Source organism: Molothrus aeneus, chromosome 1 (genome assembly GCF_037042795.1).
Source record: "Molothrus aeneus isolate 106 chromosome 1, BPBGC_Maene_1.0, whole genome shotgun sequence".
NCBI classification, from domain to species: domain Eukaryota; kingdom Metazoa; phylum Chordata; class Aves; order Passeriformes; family Icteridae; genus Molothrus; species Molothrus aeneus.
The window spans coordinates 69,316,529-69,331,986 of NC_089646.1; the positions used below are offsets into that span (position 1 = coordinate 69,316,529).

General features: G+C 36.0%; 1 protein-coding gene across 1 annotated transcript in view; it reads right to left on the reverse strand.

Annotated features, from left to right (window-relative positions):
- Nucleotides 1-15,458, reverse strand: part of EXOC2 (exocyst complex component 2) — a 126,316-nt gene that overhangs the window by 56,953 nt on the left and 53,905 nt on the right. The window contains exons 11-13 of the mRNA XM_066559032.1: nucleotides 15,214-15,332; nucleotides 3,537-3,662; nucleotides 303-427 (exon numbers count right to left, since the gene is read on the reverse strand). Coding sequence (XP_066415129.1) covers nucleotides 303-427; nucleotides 3,537-3,662; nucleotides 15,214-15,332 — 370 coding nt within the window. The remainder of the gene's footprint in view (nucleotides 1-302; nucleotides 428-3,536; nucleotides 3,663-15,213; nucleotides 15,333-15,458) is intronic.

The following is a 15,458-nucleotide window of genomic DNA, read 5'->3' on the forward strand; positions in this document are numbered from 1 at the left end:
GCTTTTTACATATCTCTACCTTTCATGCAATGTGTTAATTCTTCAGATCACCAGTGAAGGGCCAGCTATGAGTAAGAGTTGAAAGTACTCAGATATTATTGAGTCCAGCAACTGGAACACAGACACAGCAACACACAATCCCCACTGTCAGAATTTAAGGTAATTCCACTGTATGCTTACGTTCTTTTAAAAAGAAAAATCTCTTACTAAAATATGTCATTACTTCTACCAGTGAAATATTTCAAATATAATTATTACAGACCTTTGTTACTTATAAGTCCTTTATATAGAAGAATCCATACCTCACTGAATAAACTTCCATTCACATAGGAAACCCAGAGCTTCCAGAAGTTGGGCAGCTGACTTACAACAAGTTTTGTCAACTTTTCAACAAATACAACTTGCTGAGGAGCTTTGTATCGCCAAGCTAAAAGGGAGAGAGGGGATGGAAAAAGCAACATTAACATTTAAAAAAATAACAAGAATGAACTACTAGCTTGCTGCTGCACTGTATTTCACAAGTGACTATACAGTATATATAAAACCTTTTGGGTAAAAATAAAAAAAATGAAAGCCTAGTCCAAATATGTGTACACAATCTGTACACATACAAGCTCTTTCTTCTCCTCTCGTATGCTTACAAGGTGCCGGCATTATGACAGTATCTACAGAATAGTTCCCCTTGTGGGAGTATCTAAGGCAATCCATGTAAAAATCCATTCAGACAGTCTTCTGTCTTCAAACCACTTTAAAATGTTAGGTAATGTGAAAGTAACCAAGACATTAGAAAAGTTTCAAATGAAATCTTGGTAACAAATTACTTTTTTCAGTTTCCTCTGCAGTGGGTGAAAGGGGGTAAATAGAAAGCTGAACAGAGGCAGATGAAGTCCTAAACACAGAAAATAAAGGAAACCCTGTGAAATACTCTTCCATAATAATCTATGTTCTCCGTTGAAACCTTCATGATTACAGTGGTTTAACACAACAGGGTATCAGCACAACAGTGATAAGAGACTTGTATTTCAATTCAGGAACTACAGTCTGCTTTGGGGCACTTGGACAAAGAAATCATATTTTTTGAAAAACCCCAAAACAAATCACCAAAGCCCCCAAAACACTTTAAAATGACATGGTTGTTGATGTGGTGTTTTTTTATGTATAAACTCAGGTCTTGTACAAATAAGATACATTTAAGAATATGATATCAGCCTATGTAATACTGTGGAAATGCAGTAAAATGTTGCATGAAATAGCACTTTTTGTATCTACTTTGCTACAGAATGTTGCCTACACACAACATGAATTCATGAGTTAGGCAGAAATAGCACATTACATACTAGTAAGCTTCACCAGAGCCTCACTATTTTATTGTATTGGTAGACAGTCCTGAATCTCGTTGAAGTACAGCATGTCTTCAGCAGCTTCCATTTGTTGAGGTTTGGATCACTTATTGCTCTACTTCTTTACTGGAGAATAGAACATCTGCCCTACCCATTTCTTCTCATGGCCAAAAAGTTTAGGCATTTTGAATTAGTATTTGAAAATAAAATCATAATGGAAGCTCAAAATTTGGAAAGCGGGTCTGACATAACTCAAGCGCAACTGTGCTGAGAGGGATGTATCTATTTAGGAGTCATGAAAACATCAAAGCTCTACTAGAAAAGCTCCTAGTGTGGACACAGATAAGATACTTTCACCAGCTTGGTTATGACTGCCAGAGAACTGGTCTAGACTCAGTGGCAGAAAAACTTTCATTAACAAGCTGTGACTATGTCAGGAAGCTGTGCCAACAGAGCTATAGCAGCAGAGGCTCTGGAACTTCTGCAGACTCCAACTTCTAATGAGAAATATTCAGTTCCTTTGAGAAACCACTTCATCTGTGCCAAAAGCTCCAGTACCAATTCAAGGTTATAACCAGGGATGTCTGTTGGTAACTGGAAACATACTGGCAAGATTTACTTCATCTACAAAATTCTTTTCCCCTCGAGGAAGCATATTTCAGGCTTAGTCCCAAGCCTGCAGACAGTAGATACCTCTTCAAATAAGCTACTGCACATCATATCAAAAGGTTATGGCCATAAATTCAGGATATTTTTACTTTGTTACTAGATAAAGCTGTAATCTATATTTTATTCCATTGATTTTATTATAACCTTTGCTATACTATTCTAAAGAGGAAACTAGAGTTATTGTTTACATATTCTCATGAACATATGCTCAAGCAAGAGCTGAATGTTACTTGAACACTGCAGTTTTGAATTCATAGTAATTTATTTAATCAATATCTTGGACAATCACTGTCAAACACATTGGAGAAAAAAACTCCAAACACACCAAATCACAAAAAAAGCCCAGAGATGCCATTCCTTAATTTTACCAAAGACTAAAAAGATCCACAAACAAACTGAAGACAGAACACATCACAGCACATTTGGAATGGCAGCTCTTGCACAGGCATCCTAAACTGTAGGTTTGCTTTGTCTCTTCAGCCAGAGAGAACAAGGATGGCAGAATTATCAGTGGTCATGTGCACCTAAGCACACCAAGGAACTCACATCAGAGGCACCTATTATTGGGATGGATTATTAAAGTGCTCCAATTCTCCAGTTTTCCTTTTTAAATTGGTGTCTACAGAATAAGCAAAACCTACTGAAATTTTACTTTTTTCAGTTCGTAAAAGGTAACAGATCCATAACTAAGACTTTAAAAGCAAAATAACTGAAGTGGAATTGTCAGCCACATATGCAATTAAGTCCCTTCTCATGCAAAAGAATTCAAACAACTTTAAAATAAACTGGGTTTTGGGTGTTGCTTACTACATTAAGTGTGGCATTCTTATTATTAGTGGATGGCATTCAAAAACAACCATCAACTTAGTGTTTTGCTTTGTAATACTTGTTGATCACCTCCATGAAAGGTTTTAGGCTGAGAAATTACAAGGGTAAAAGTAAGACAGCTATTTCAGTAAGGAATGATCTATTCTGTCTCCTGTGATGTCACCACTGAAAGATTCCTGAGAAGAAGTTGTTTGGACAAGGGTATTGATGACACAACACAGCAGGCCTCAACTGGTTGTGGATAGTCAGACTGCTTGACCTTAGTCAAATATTTTGTTTCCCTTTTTGGGTTTAAAGAATCAGAGAGCCAGATATGTGAAGACACAGAAGGTGCAATTGCAAAGAGAACCATCTTAGCAAACACACACAAAAGGTACAACAAGCAAAATGTAGTAGGCAGTAAGTGGCCATGCACACAGGAGAAAAGATCTGGTCTTGTAGAAAAAAATACTTTTACTACTTTAACTACATTCTAAGAAGCAAACCTTGAACTTGAATTTTATGAACTGCTCTTTGCTTGCAGAAAACATGGAGGACTTCTTCAGTAAGCAACAATGGTGTATAAGAAGAAAGAAATGTATTTTGTAACAACCCAAAACAAACACACAATGTGTGGGTTTTTCTTTGGGCTTTTTGACTACACCACACAGTGGACAGTGGGGCCTGCAGCTTTTTTTTTCAAACAGAACAGATGCCTACCATCATCACGGCCAGACTGAAAGCTGCTGCCCCTTTTCAGTGAAGCAGTTTGACTGAGATGGCCAATGGGCGATGGACGCACATCACTGTCCAGGTCCAGCATGGGGCTGTGGAGCAATGCACTGCCTGAGGAGAGGGGAAAAACCCAAAAGTTAGAAAAATTTTGCACATCAGTTGACATGAATGTGCATGCTGCATGTGGAATTCTAATTTAATTCAGTGATACAAATGTTATCTTACAAAAACATTCTTAATCTTGCTTTATTTAGACTCTCTGTTCATCTGTATCAATGCTATTCAATACCACTACTGACTCCTGTAGCAAAGCCAAAACCACAAGTACCATGGCATTCTTTGGACTGTATCTTTCTCTGTTTATAAATAATGCCCTACAATTAACAATAAATTAACAAGTTGCTTGAAAGCCATGGATAAAAATGTATTTATGCCATTAGTGACATTGCCCATGTTTTTTTTCTGGTGTATGTCCTAAATACACTTTTCAACAGCAGAAGTTTCTTTTGTGTCTAGCTGAAGCGGTTAAAGGCAGAGTGTTCAACTATTACTTAGCTGTTTTGCCTCTATGAAGTCCAGGTAGAGAGAATCCATCCATCAGAAATCAGAGGAACTAATGGCACGTTTCCTTTGTAAATGTTCTTATTTATACATAACTACAAACCCACAAAATATTTTTCAGTGTATCAAACTTTTTTTTTTACTTTGGGTGCCTGTCCACATGTGGGTCCCTATTTACAAGTCTAAGTTAAGATCCTATCTGATGGAGGTAAATACTTGGAGTCTAACATGCATTTTGAAAAACAGCCATATAAGAAAAACAAGAGGATTATGATAATTTTTTAATGTACTGTGACACTGCCAATAACTTTTTAAAAGTCTAAATTTCTGCTTTATGTATTTCACCTTGTAGAGACATTTCTGAAAGTAGTCATTAAAAGCTACTTCAGCATTGCTCAACTGAGCTGTAACAAGTAAACTTAAAATCAATCAAAATTCCCAGAATTATAGAACATCCCAGGTTGTAAAGGATCTCAGAAGACCATTTAGTCCAACCTTTCATGGGAAAGGGGGCCAGGGTGAGATTATCTAGCACTCTGTCCAGTTCACTGTTGAAAACCTCCAGTGATGGCAGCTTTACAATGTCACTGGGGAGCTTACTTCAGTGATTGATTGTTCTCAATGCAAAAAAATATTTTCTTATACTGAGATGAAACCGTCCCTGGTAATTAATCCTGAATTTTGTAGTGAGAATCTCAGCATTTGAGTTTATACTGTTGCTCTTTTCCATTGATTCCTACATTCACTTAAAATAACAGGAAGGTCACAGATGATGACCACCAGCTGTAACACTGAAATACTCAGATTCAGGAGTAACACAAAGCAAAAACTATTCAAAGCACATTTATTTGAGTGTCAAAGCAGCATGGCAGAAAAGATACATCTAATCCTTTTAACAGCTGGGACTTAAAGAGCAATATAAAGTATTGTGAAACTTATCACAAACTTCCAATAGGTGACAGTATTGGGTTTTAGTTCATTTTGAAAGAAGTTCTCTTATAATTCTTTAAAGGCTTTAAAATAGGAATTTAAAGAAATTTCCTATGGCCTTTCACAGCAGCATTATCATTACCAAAATAACTGTCAAGCGTTCTTCCACGCATCATCTTACTGTGCATAGTATAAGACACATAAGTAAATAGATCCAATTTACTATATCATTCACAATTGTGATTGACACAATTGTGATTGACACACAGATTAACTGACTCGGTGGACTCAGCCTCCCTGTCTGCAGGCTGTGTTATGATTCTGTTCACTGCATAATTCCTACACTACTTATTAAACACAGCTCATCTTTATCTTTATCAGCTTTAAAACTGATGAGTTTTCAGCAACACAGAATCTGCTGCAGTGATTTAGGTGGATTATCCACTGTCACCGCAAGATCTACAGTATGTTCTACAGTATGTAGATCTTGTTCAAGAGTTTGAACAAGAATTTGTGGAAAGATTTTCCCTTTCGAAAGAATTAAAAATGCACAATAATGAAAAAGCAAAAAACCAAAGCTCTGCAGTAATCAGCATCCAGGGAAACAACCCATCCATCTTATAGAATTAAGTAAAACCAAAACAAATTAATGCCTCTTCAGATTAAAAAAAAAAAAAAAATTCATTATCTTACAGAAATTCTACACTGAATGAAAAGAAAATTGTAGAAGACCCTGAGAAAATTTAAGTGTCTAACACAATTCCTGAGATTTCAGGAACATTTGAGTGAGATTGAACATATTTGCATTTTATTTGGAAAAAAAAAAGAAAGTATGTCAAAATTGTCACAGGCATTTCTATTTAAAACATATTTCGTTAAAAAATAAAAAAACACTGGCAAGAGTGTAGCAGCATTATTTTCACAAAAAATACAACAAAAAATTCCTGATTTCTCTGCATACAATTTAAGTTCTCAGATTTCAGACAGCGTGTTAATATAAAGAATGCCTTGTAAACAGATGGTCTCTAAACATGACAGTGCCAATTAAACCTCGGAATTAAGAAAAACAGACACTCACCAAAACACCTTAATGTGAATTAGCTCAATTAAAACCACTTGCTTGAGGTAATTGTATTGCTGCTGATGCACTAAACCCATGCAGCCTGAATGGTTTATATATTCACCATGTAACAGAAAACATGTAAAGAATACTCTCTTGTTCCACCAGAAAAACCACATCATCAGTTTGCTGGCATACCAGGAAAAGAAAGTTTAACATGAACTAATTTCTTAATTGGTTGTCTAGCATTACAAGCAAGTATAACACAGCAGCAGGGAACTACAACAGCACATATACCCTCAGGACTAATAAACATCTGGACTACATTAGCAAAGCTGATCTTGCTCTCACCCTACCAGAAGATAGCGCATGAAGACTGCACACTAACACATAAATCTCGTAAAAAACAGTGAGAGCTAACTTACAAACAATTTTTCTTCTATCCCAAGTCGTTCTCTCTCTGGAGCCAGCAGCTTAAATTTAGCAGTGTAATGCAATAGAATGAATTAATAGTAGTATGGACTGCAGACAATAATATTTATAAACCTAAATAAACTAACAAAATACTAATTTACTGCCCACTCAGTATTTGATTTGTGTACTATTTTTACATTCCTAGATCCTGAATGTAGGACAGCAACAATGCAAAGTTTTGAGAAATTAACTTTTTACTGTGCTAACAGGTTTCAAGAAGTATAAACAACATGAAAAAATCATCCCGGTAGATCCTTACTTTTAAAAAATACACTGTATCTTTGAAACTACAAAAGTACTTTGTTCCAAAATACAGCATGTACATGGAGCATTATCTGTGAGTGACTCCAGTGCCGAGTGTATATTTAACCGAGGAAACATAGGGAAAAAAAGTACTACATTATCTTCTTCTACCCAGCAGTAATGACAAAACAGAAGGATAATTAACAGCTTATTACATTTACAACTATATAATCATGAGTAGATCAAATATGAACTTTTAAGGATCTCAGTAGTGCTTTAATTTTATTTTTTAAAGGATTTCAGTGGGTTTCAACTTTTTGTGCACAGATATTTTGAAGGTACGCATTTAGAGGCTATGTGAAATAAAAATATTTCAGTGGTTTTGTTCACTCCTCTTCTAGTGCAGTAAGATCTCACCAAAATAAGAATCTAAAGAACACAGTAAAAGTACAATTCTTTTTGATATTTTTCTCTAACTCTCTGTAAATCAAAAGCCACCTGCACTGAAGGTTTATCATACTATAGGTTCCTACAGTACCAAACAACCAGTACAGTAAAAACCTCGACACCATTTTTTGAATTGTTACCTGCAAGATCTTGGCAAGCAGTGTGTTACAACCTCCATTAAAAAGACAATTGACAAGAAATTTGCCTAAAATAAATTTTTCAATGATATGCAAACCAGTAAATGATTTAAAATTTTAAAAGCTGTTTTACCTTCATATTCCTAAATTATTACCAAACTGAGTGTAAAAATTGTTCTGCAATATCCATTGCTCCACAACTGCCTGGGTTTTTTCCCCGCTCTGAGGTCTGGCAGGCAGAGGTTTCTTGAAGGAGTCACAGATCTCTCGCCTCCCTCAATAATCCAGCCTCAGCCACTCTGCAATTCTGCCAGCCCAGTGCACCAATTACATGACTTCCAGTAAAGATTTTTACAAAAGCTACTGGTGATCAGGGGATTAATATTGTGCAGTACTTCCTTCAGGGACAAAGAAAATTGTTAACAAGTGACCAGTCTTAGGTTAAGTAATTTTTAAGTGAGATTTTCCATGTTAAGTCAAATGTCAGTCATTACACAGACTTGCTCATATACAACATGTACATGGTAGATACAACACAAACGTGATGTACGTGAGCAAGATTAATTAAAAAAAGAAAAAGACCCGACAAGATGAGCAACCAGGTGAATACAGCTACTGTGTTTTCCCACCCATTATGACTCTTACAGTGAATTTTCTCACAGGCTACAATAGTGAGGGAAGGCTGATCTGCAGCCTCCTGACTCTCTGAAGGGTGGCAGACTTCCTCACCAGTCTCAAACACCTTTGAACACTTTTTCCTGTGCACAGCAGGCCCTTGTCCTGTGCTACAGCCTGACCACCCACTGTTGCTTGTTGACCAAACACACCATGCCTGGAGCCCGCACTGACACAACCAGGATAAGATTCCTTTCAAGGACACCGCGGTGAGAATTTCCATTTGTCTAGGCTAGAAATTAGGCGAGCAGGAGAAATTACTGAAAAATGAACCTGCTAAGCAGATGAATAACATTTATTATTATTCAGCAGATGAATAGCATTTTATTCTTTTTCTTAAGCCCTTTTACTTTCTCACCTTACATTTTATAGTGATCAAGAAGAAAACGGACTGTTTTTCTAGAAAAGAGATGAGCATGGAAAATTAAAATTGATAGAAAAAATGGTTTTGGGAGATATTTAGAATTTAATGTTTTTTTAAATCTTAAGGCTAGTCTTCATTACTGTAAATGTGTTTATAATTAAACTGCTTTCCATTTTACTACAATAAGGGTAACTGGGCCTATTCTAGTGGTGTTCTAAGTATTTCACAGCCTAAGGATATGCCTTATTGTCAGCTCTTCAGACCAAAAAATTCAGAAACAAGAGCCAAGCATTCAAGTTCAGCAGATAAATAAAGATTACTTCATTTTACTAGCTCCAGCAGACATTAAGATCATCAGCACTTCTGGAAAAAGTCACTTTTCCTCCTGGAAAAGTACTGAAGACTGGAGCGGACACAAAGGTAAAATTCTGGCCACTGAAGAGTTTTAATCTATCTTCATTCATAATAATTAAAATTTTGGTTTTAAGCTACCTGTGTTGCTTCTTAATCCCAACAGTTACTCTCTTTATAGTACTTTAATATTATTTAAAGTATCAAATAAAATAAGAATGCCCCCTGAACTTCTGAACATGCTGGATTCTACTAAAATTTCTAAATTACAGCAACTTACAAATACAGGTAGTAAGGGAGGAAAATGAGTCTGCTATCCATTTTTGTACTGATCAATTTTTATTCTCTCCCACTTTTTTTTTTTTTTTTTAATTAATAACCCATTAAGGGTTTGCTTGACATCTGCTGTCAAAAGGGTATTTCTGCTATGGACAGGGGATGTGGTTTAGACATGAAATGGCTCCCAGCTGCAAGAATTCTTCTTCCAGATGTACAGTAAGCAAAGGCAATGGAAGAGAACCAGCTGCTAGGATAACAAATTGAAAAGGCCCTTTTGACACAAGCCTTGCCGGCCTGTCTGATCTAACAAAGATGGATCATTCATTGCAAGGTGAATAGAATCTCAGTGTGGCACAGAAAAAAAGAGCAACATGGTCTAAGCATCCATTTCTCTCTTTCACACCAAGTACAGCTGCTGTTACTCTGGCACAGAAAAACCCTGCAGAATTTTTTGCACTATCTGGAGAGCTGAGCATCATACTCAGTGCTGCAAAAATTACAGTTTTTTCAGCAATAAGAACTAAAAAAAAAATACAATAAAAAAAATCACAGAGACTCTACTATCATACTCCTGTTTGGAGAGCTAGCTCTACATTGGGAACTTTAACAGGCTGTGTATTATATATTTTGCAAAGCAAAGGGCAGCAGAAAGATCACACTACAACCATGTCAGTGTTTCCATTTACAGCTTTAGTTTCTAATCAGGTTAGCTATTAACAGGTAGCTTATTTTCAATAATATTACATGAAATCTCAAAGATTTGCATCACAGATGTGTGATTTACGTCACTCAAAGAATCACCATCAATGGTATTGGCAAAAGTGGTTTTAATAAGAATTTGTAGGAGTGAGACTTGACAAAGCTTGCAACAACCTGTTAAGAAATTAAAGATTTCCCAGCCAGTTTAATGATAACTGGATGGCAGTCCATACCCATTTTAGTTCAAAGGATCATGAAACCTACTAAGCCACTATTAAACTCTAAGCAAATAACCACTGGCCACACAGAAAATAGTCTTAACCTCCACAGCTTCTACCCCTTATACTTGCATTAAGAATCCCATTGCTTAACTCCTTTTGGCTATCTGCCCAGTGCCTCAGGAAAATTTTAAACTAAACCTCAACTATTTACATTTATTTTCATGTCATCTTATGTCATTATGTTCTCCATGTTTCTTGCACTCCAACAAATCTGGGAAGCATAAACCATAGTGAAAAACTACAATTATGATTTAATAATAAATTGCCAAGTATAGTTGCAATTTAAAAATATGTAAAATCTTAACTGAAGGAAACCATTTAGTATCCAGGTACCAGATCTGAAAGTCCCTAGATGTCTGCAAATCAGAAGATCACATGTCAAAAGCAGCAGTTTGGCCTTTAGCCAATACAAGGCATAAAATACCAGCACAAATCAGTTTACCATTCAAATATTTCTTACTAGAGATCTAATAAACACACTTTTGGGTGAGTATATGCTGTACCACGGTTCATGGCTTGAAAAACTACTCTTTTTCCATTTTTTTCTGTCTCATGCATCTCCTTAAGATATCTACATACTAAGTAACAGCAGCAAACTGGCTTTACCTACTTGAAGTCCTCCCAGGGGACAGAACAGTGGGATACGACTAGATAGATAACACTAATTAATCTATGCTTCAGGAAAACTTCATAACCATTAAAAAAAGTTTCAAAAACAACAAAGGAGCAAAACTGCCTATTCCATGAGTAAGGCAGATAGCATTTTAAGTTTTCTATATAATGCAATAAATCCATATATTTAGAAGCACTACTACATAAGCAGAGCCAGAGCTCTAGCCAATTGCACATGGGTCCCACATCTTCAACTGCACCTTTAATGAAAGAATCTGACTATCAGAGAAGCAGGAGAATGCCTTAATACAAAGACAGGAGCATGGGAGCTTAATGATTCAGGCATCCCCTGTACTACCTCACTATGCTTTTGGCAATGCTGTTTGGTCTCTTTGTCCTGGCTACTTATACTTCAGCACAGGAGGAATTGTGATCTGCTCTCTTATCTGCACTTTCACTGACTCCTTAAAACATATGGGCTTGGAGTCAAGCAGTTTCTCACAATACAAATATCCCATGCCTGCATTTTTTTCCCTCACAAATGAGGAAGGTCTGCTATAGCAAGAAACAAATAGGCTAAAGGCAATGATGGGTGAGTAACAGCAGCCATATTTTAATACATAATGAAACATTCATCTACATAATGCAAGATTAATCAGCAAACCAACAGGGTTGTTTAGACTGAGGGGAAACACTACATCCATACACATACAGAGTTATTCCTCAAGGGAAATAATACACTCCAAAATGCTGCTGTGAAGTACTTCATACACAGGACTTGAGAGAATTCCCCATCCTACTTGTACCCATTGAAATAAATACAACTAATTAACTAATGATCAGATTATAATAGATGATCAATGTCTATTAAAATCAAAGAAAAGATTCAATTAAACAATTTGCTGTTGGCAGTTGTCAGCTTTTTAAGTCACAATGCCAATTATTTGACAAAGCTTAGCACAGCTGGATATGCTCTTTCAGTTTTTGGAAATAATATTAACACAAGTTGGATTAAGTGGAAACAGACAGTATTGGAAATATACAGGATTTCTGCTGACCCCTGAAATAAAATATGAGAAAGAACTCCAGGTTCATTATAGTCATGTAAACTTGCCACGGTTTCTTCTTTCAGGTTGCATCAGAGACTGCACCATGATATGATATTAAATGATACTTTGCACATCTAGGACATAATTCCAATTGCTGAGTATTTCTTACAAAATGGAGTTTATCTCTAGTAATATACAAGCCCAGAGTTTTTTTTTTTTAAAAATCTGTGATAATAGTGAAGGATTCACACTTAGATCAAAAATACATACCTCGTTATCAACCTAAAACAAACACGTATTTAAATATATCTTTAATACACAGAGTTCTGATAGCACATTACCATACCTTGGCATCTAAATTAGCTCACTCCTGTCTGTCAATTTGAAGACCCTTGGAAGTTATTAACAAGAACGCAATCATCAGGTGAGGACCCTAGAGAGGATGTAGAAAACTAGACTACTTCTTGCCAGTACTGGGGATTTTTCCTGACTGCCATTACTATTGTCCTGGATAAGGCAAAATCTCTTACAGACAACAGGAGAAGATGCTATTTCTATATAAGAAAATGAAATTATTTCAGATGTAATGACTAATGGGTCAGCCTTCCTGTTGTGTGGAGACAACTGGAACAATTTTGTCCCATATAATACAGTGTTGACTTGTACTAGTGACTAAATTGGAGTAAGTTCTTCAATTTGCTTAGGATTGTGTTTTACCTTGTTTAACAAATAATTGCAGTGCAAGCCTTCCCTTCCTGAATACATCATGGCCAGTAAATAAATTCTTTGAGAATATTTGCAGTTTGACAATCATCTGCAAATATCCTGTCCAAAATGTCTTATGGTTTAAAAAACCCCAACCACATCCAGGTAAGAAAAGCAGAGACTTTGTCTAATTCAAAACCTATTTAAAGTAGTAAAAGTCATGTGTAATGACTCAGAGCACAGTTCTCCTTTCAAAACTAATAAAATGGTAGAAAAATACTTTGGCAAAAGCTCAGCTGAAAGGTGAAAAATTTCGCAGAAATGTAAAAATAGATACAATCTGCTACTGAGGTTTAAGTTTACTGTGCTGAAAAGTTTTGACTCAATCAGTTTGAACCCACAGATTCAGTTGGCAAAAGAACGAAGGTAAGAATGGCCAGAAATAGCTGGAATGCCCAAGGTAGAACTATTATTGCTGTCTGCTTGTTTCAGCATCCATAATATGAAAACTGCCATTTGCTAGAAACAATGGAAACCTATTATTTTTGTAAGAATACCAGTCTTATGACCCATCTCTTCCTCCAAATGCTTGATAAACAAAAACTAAATCTTTTTTTGAAGCATGTGTTAAGTGGACGACTTAAATGTTTGAAAATTTATTATAATTTTATCTTAAAAAGGGCCTATGAATTTATGAACATATAAATAACATTTCTAACTTGTTTGAGTTGATTAGATCCCACAGTCTTGTATAACCAAACTGAGCAAATCTCCATACCTTCCCTGTTTGAAAAGCATACACCTATTAAAGTAGATTAAAATGCATGCCATGCCTCTGATCACAACCATCATTGTTCTACTTGGCAGTTAACATCAATCCTTCTGAGTTCTCTTTTTTCCAACTCCCACCTGGTGTATGCCAAAATTAAACATTTATGGAAAGTAAAAATCGTGCTCAGTAACTTTCTTTTGTCCTACTAAATACTAAGCCGGAAATTCAATCAGCTAGGATTGATTCTTGAGTATTTTAAAATCTGTACAAAAGCTATTATCAGTGGAACACCACATAGAAGGCTGGAAGAAAATGATTGCCATTCAATGAGCTGTTAGCATTTCTTTCATACATGCACAAAATATTAAGTATTGATACTTGTATTTGCTGGGCACTCAAGTTATTTAACTTCTCTCTTCTATGAGTCAAACAAAACTGTATCATAACGGCCCCTCTGGCATGATGGCTGAGGTAAGCAGTTTTGTTGCAAGAAAAATACCAAACATGTTGAGATTTTTCAAGACAAATATAGGAATTTAGACACTTTTTCCACTCATTCACTGGAGCCTGCATATCAAAATTACATAGACTACTAAAACAAAAAATGTCAAGCACTAAGTATCATCATTTCTCTATTTGTCTTGCTAAAAAGCTGGAAAATGGCCATACAAAATTTTTTAAGTGAGAAAAGAAGGAAGCTTAGAATTATTAACCACGGCTGTTTTCACAAGTGAGTTTTGCTCCTGGTAACTTCATGTTGTGAGGAAGGTAGCAGTGCCTCATGAGGGCTTTTGACAAGGAAAGAAGATGGGGGGTTTGGAAACATTCTAAATTTTGACCAAGATGCCAGGAAAACAGTGTGGCATTCCAGCTGGTTCCATGGCACTTCACACTGTGTAGTAGAACAACGATGGTATGTGCACACTTTTAAGCTAAAACTTACTGACACTGCTGTCACAAGTGATGCACCCTGTGAACTCCTTATCTCATGTCACAACCTGTGCAACAGAGAGTTAAAGCCTCTGCAGAAAATTTACAGCACATTTCTACAGCAGCTCCAACTCAGTAAAACTGTTGTGGTTTCTCAGAAAAAAATACCTTATTTGGTTTGGGATATGCATGCACTAACACTAAACACGGGAGTTACCTGTAAGCCAAGGGATGCCAGATTCCAATATGCCTATTCATTTCAGAACTGGCAGTAAACTCTGTAAGACTTCTTAAGAAACAAGGTACTGCTTCTATTTCCTAATTTGAAAATCCAGTTTTCAGACTTTACTACTAGAAATGTCAGGCCAGCAGCCTTCCACCTGCTGGAGGCTTTTTATATGTAGGCCAATGTGATAGATCTTGTTAATTTGTAGCTAAATTGCAGCAATACCTGCAAGCAATACCTACACGTTTCTTTGAGGAGCAACGCTGTCAAAGACAGAATATAACAATGTATTCATATTGGTCTAAATAATAACTTTGCGTAAATATCCCTTTTTTCCAGCTCCCAGGTCTGTGCAGATTCAGCGCAATCTGAATTTTGAAACTGCATACAAACAAAGAAGAAGAGGACTCCACAATATCATTCACTACATGTCAAGGAATTAAGCATTATTCCACTGTGCCCCAATATCCCAGGTATCCATATACTAATAGAATATCTTGTGACAAAGTAATCTAACCAGCAGATTAACAGAACAATCCAAACTTGATATGACCTCAAAGAAATGTTTCAAGAGAACAGTAAACCGTGGATAAATGATTGAAATTTAATGCTTTTCCCATGTAAAGAGCTTAAAAGTGATAAATTAAGGAAAAAGAAAACTCCAACTGCTGTTTTGTGTCTATAACAGAAAAAAGAAAAAAAATTAAGTCAGTATTCAGCTTTGTAAAAAGCTATCTAAATTGATGGGGAAAACCTAAAATATCCTCTGTACACTAGAATCAAATAAAAGGCAATGACAAATTCCTAAATGTCAAGGTGTATATACACACATATATATATAAAGATAAAATAAAAATGTATCCTTACCTTTATGTTCTTTAACATAGCTCTCCTTACAGTTGTGCATGAGCTGCAGAATCCACTGATGTTGAGCACCAATGCACTGCCAAGCTGGGTCCCCAGGCGCATGAAGATCAGAAAGATATCTGTAAAATCCAGTCCAAAAATCACAGTTCTGACTTGACACACTGAAGGCCTCATTAAAACAGACCAAGCATGTACTAGGAAATACTTCTACTTTTTTTACATAATTTTAAAAATTCAAAAATATA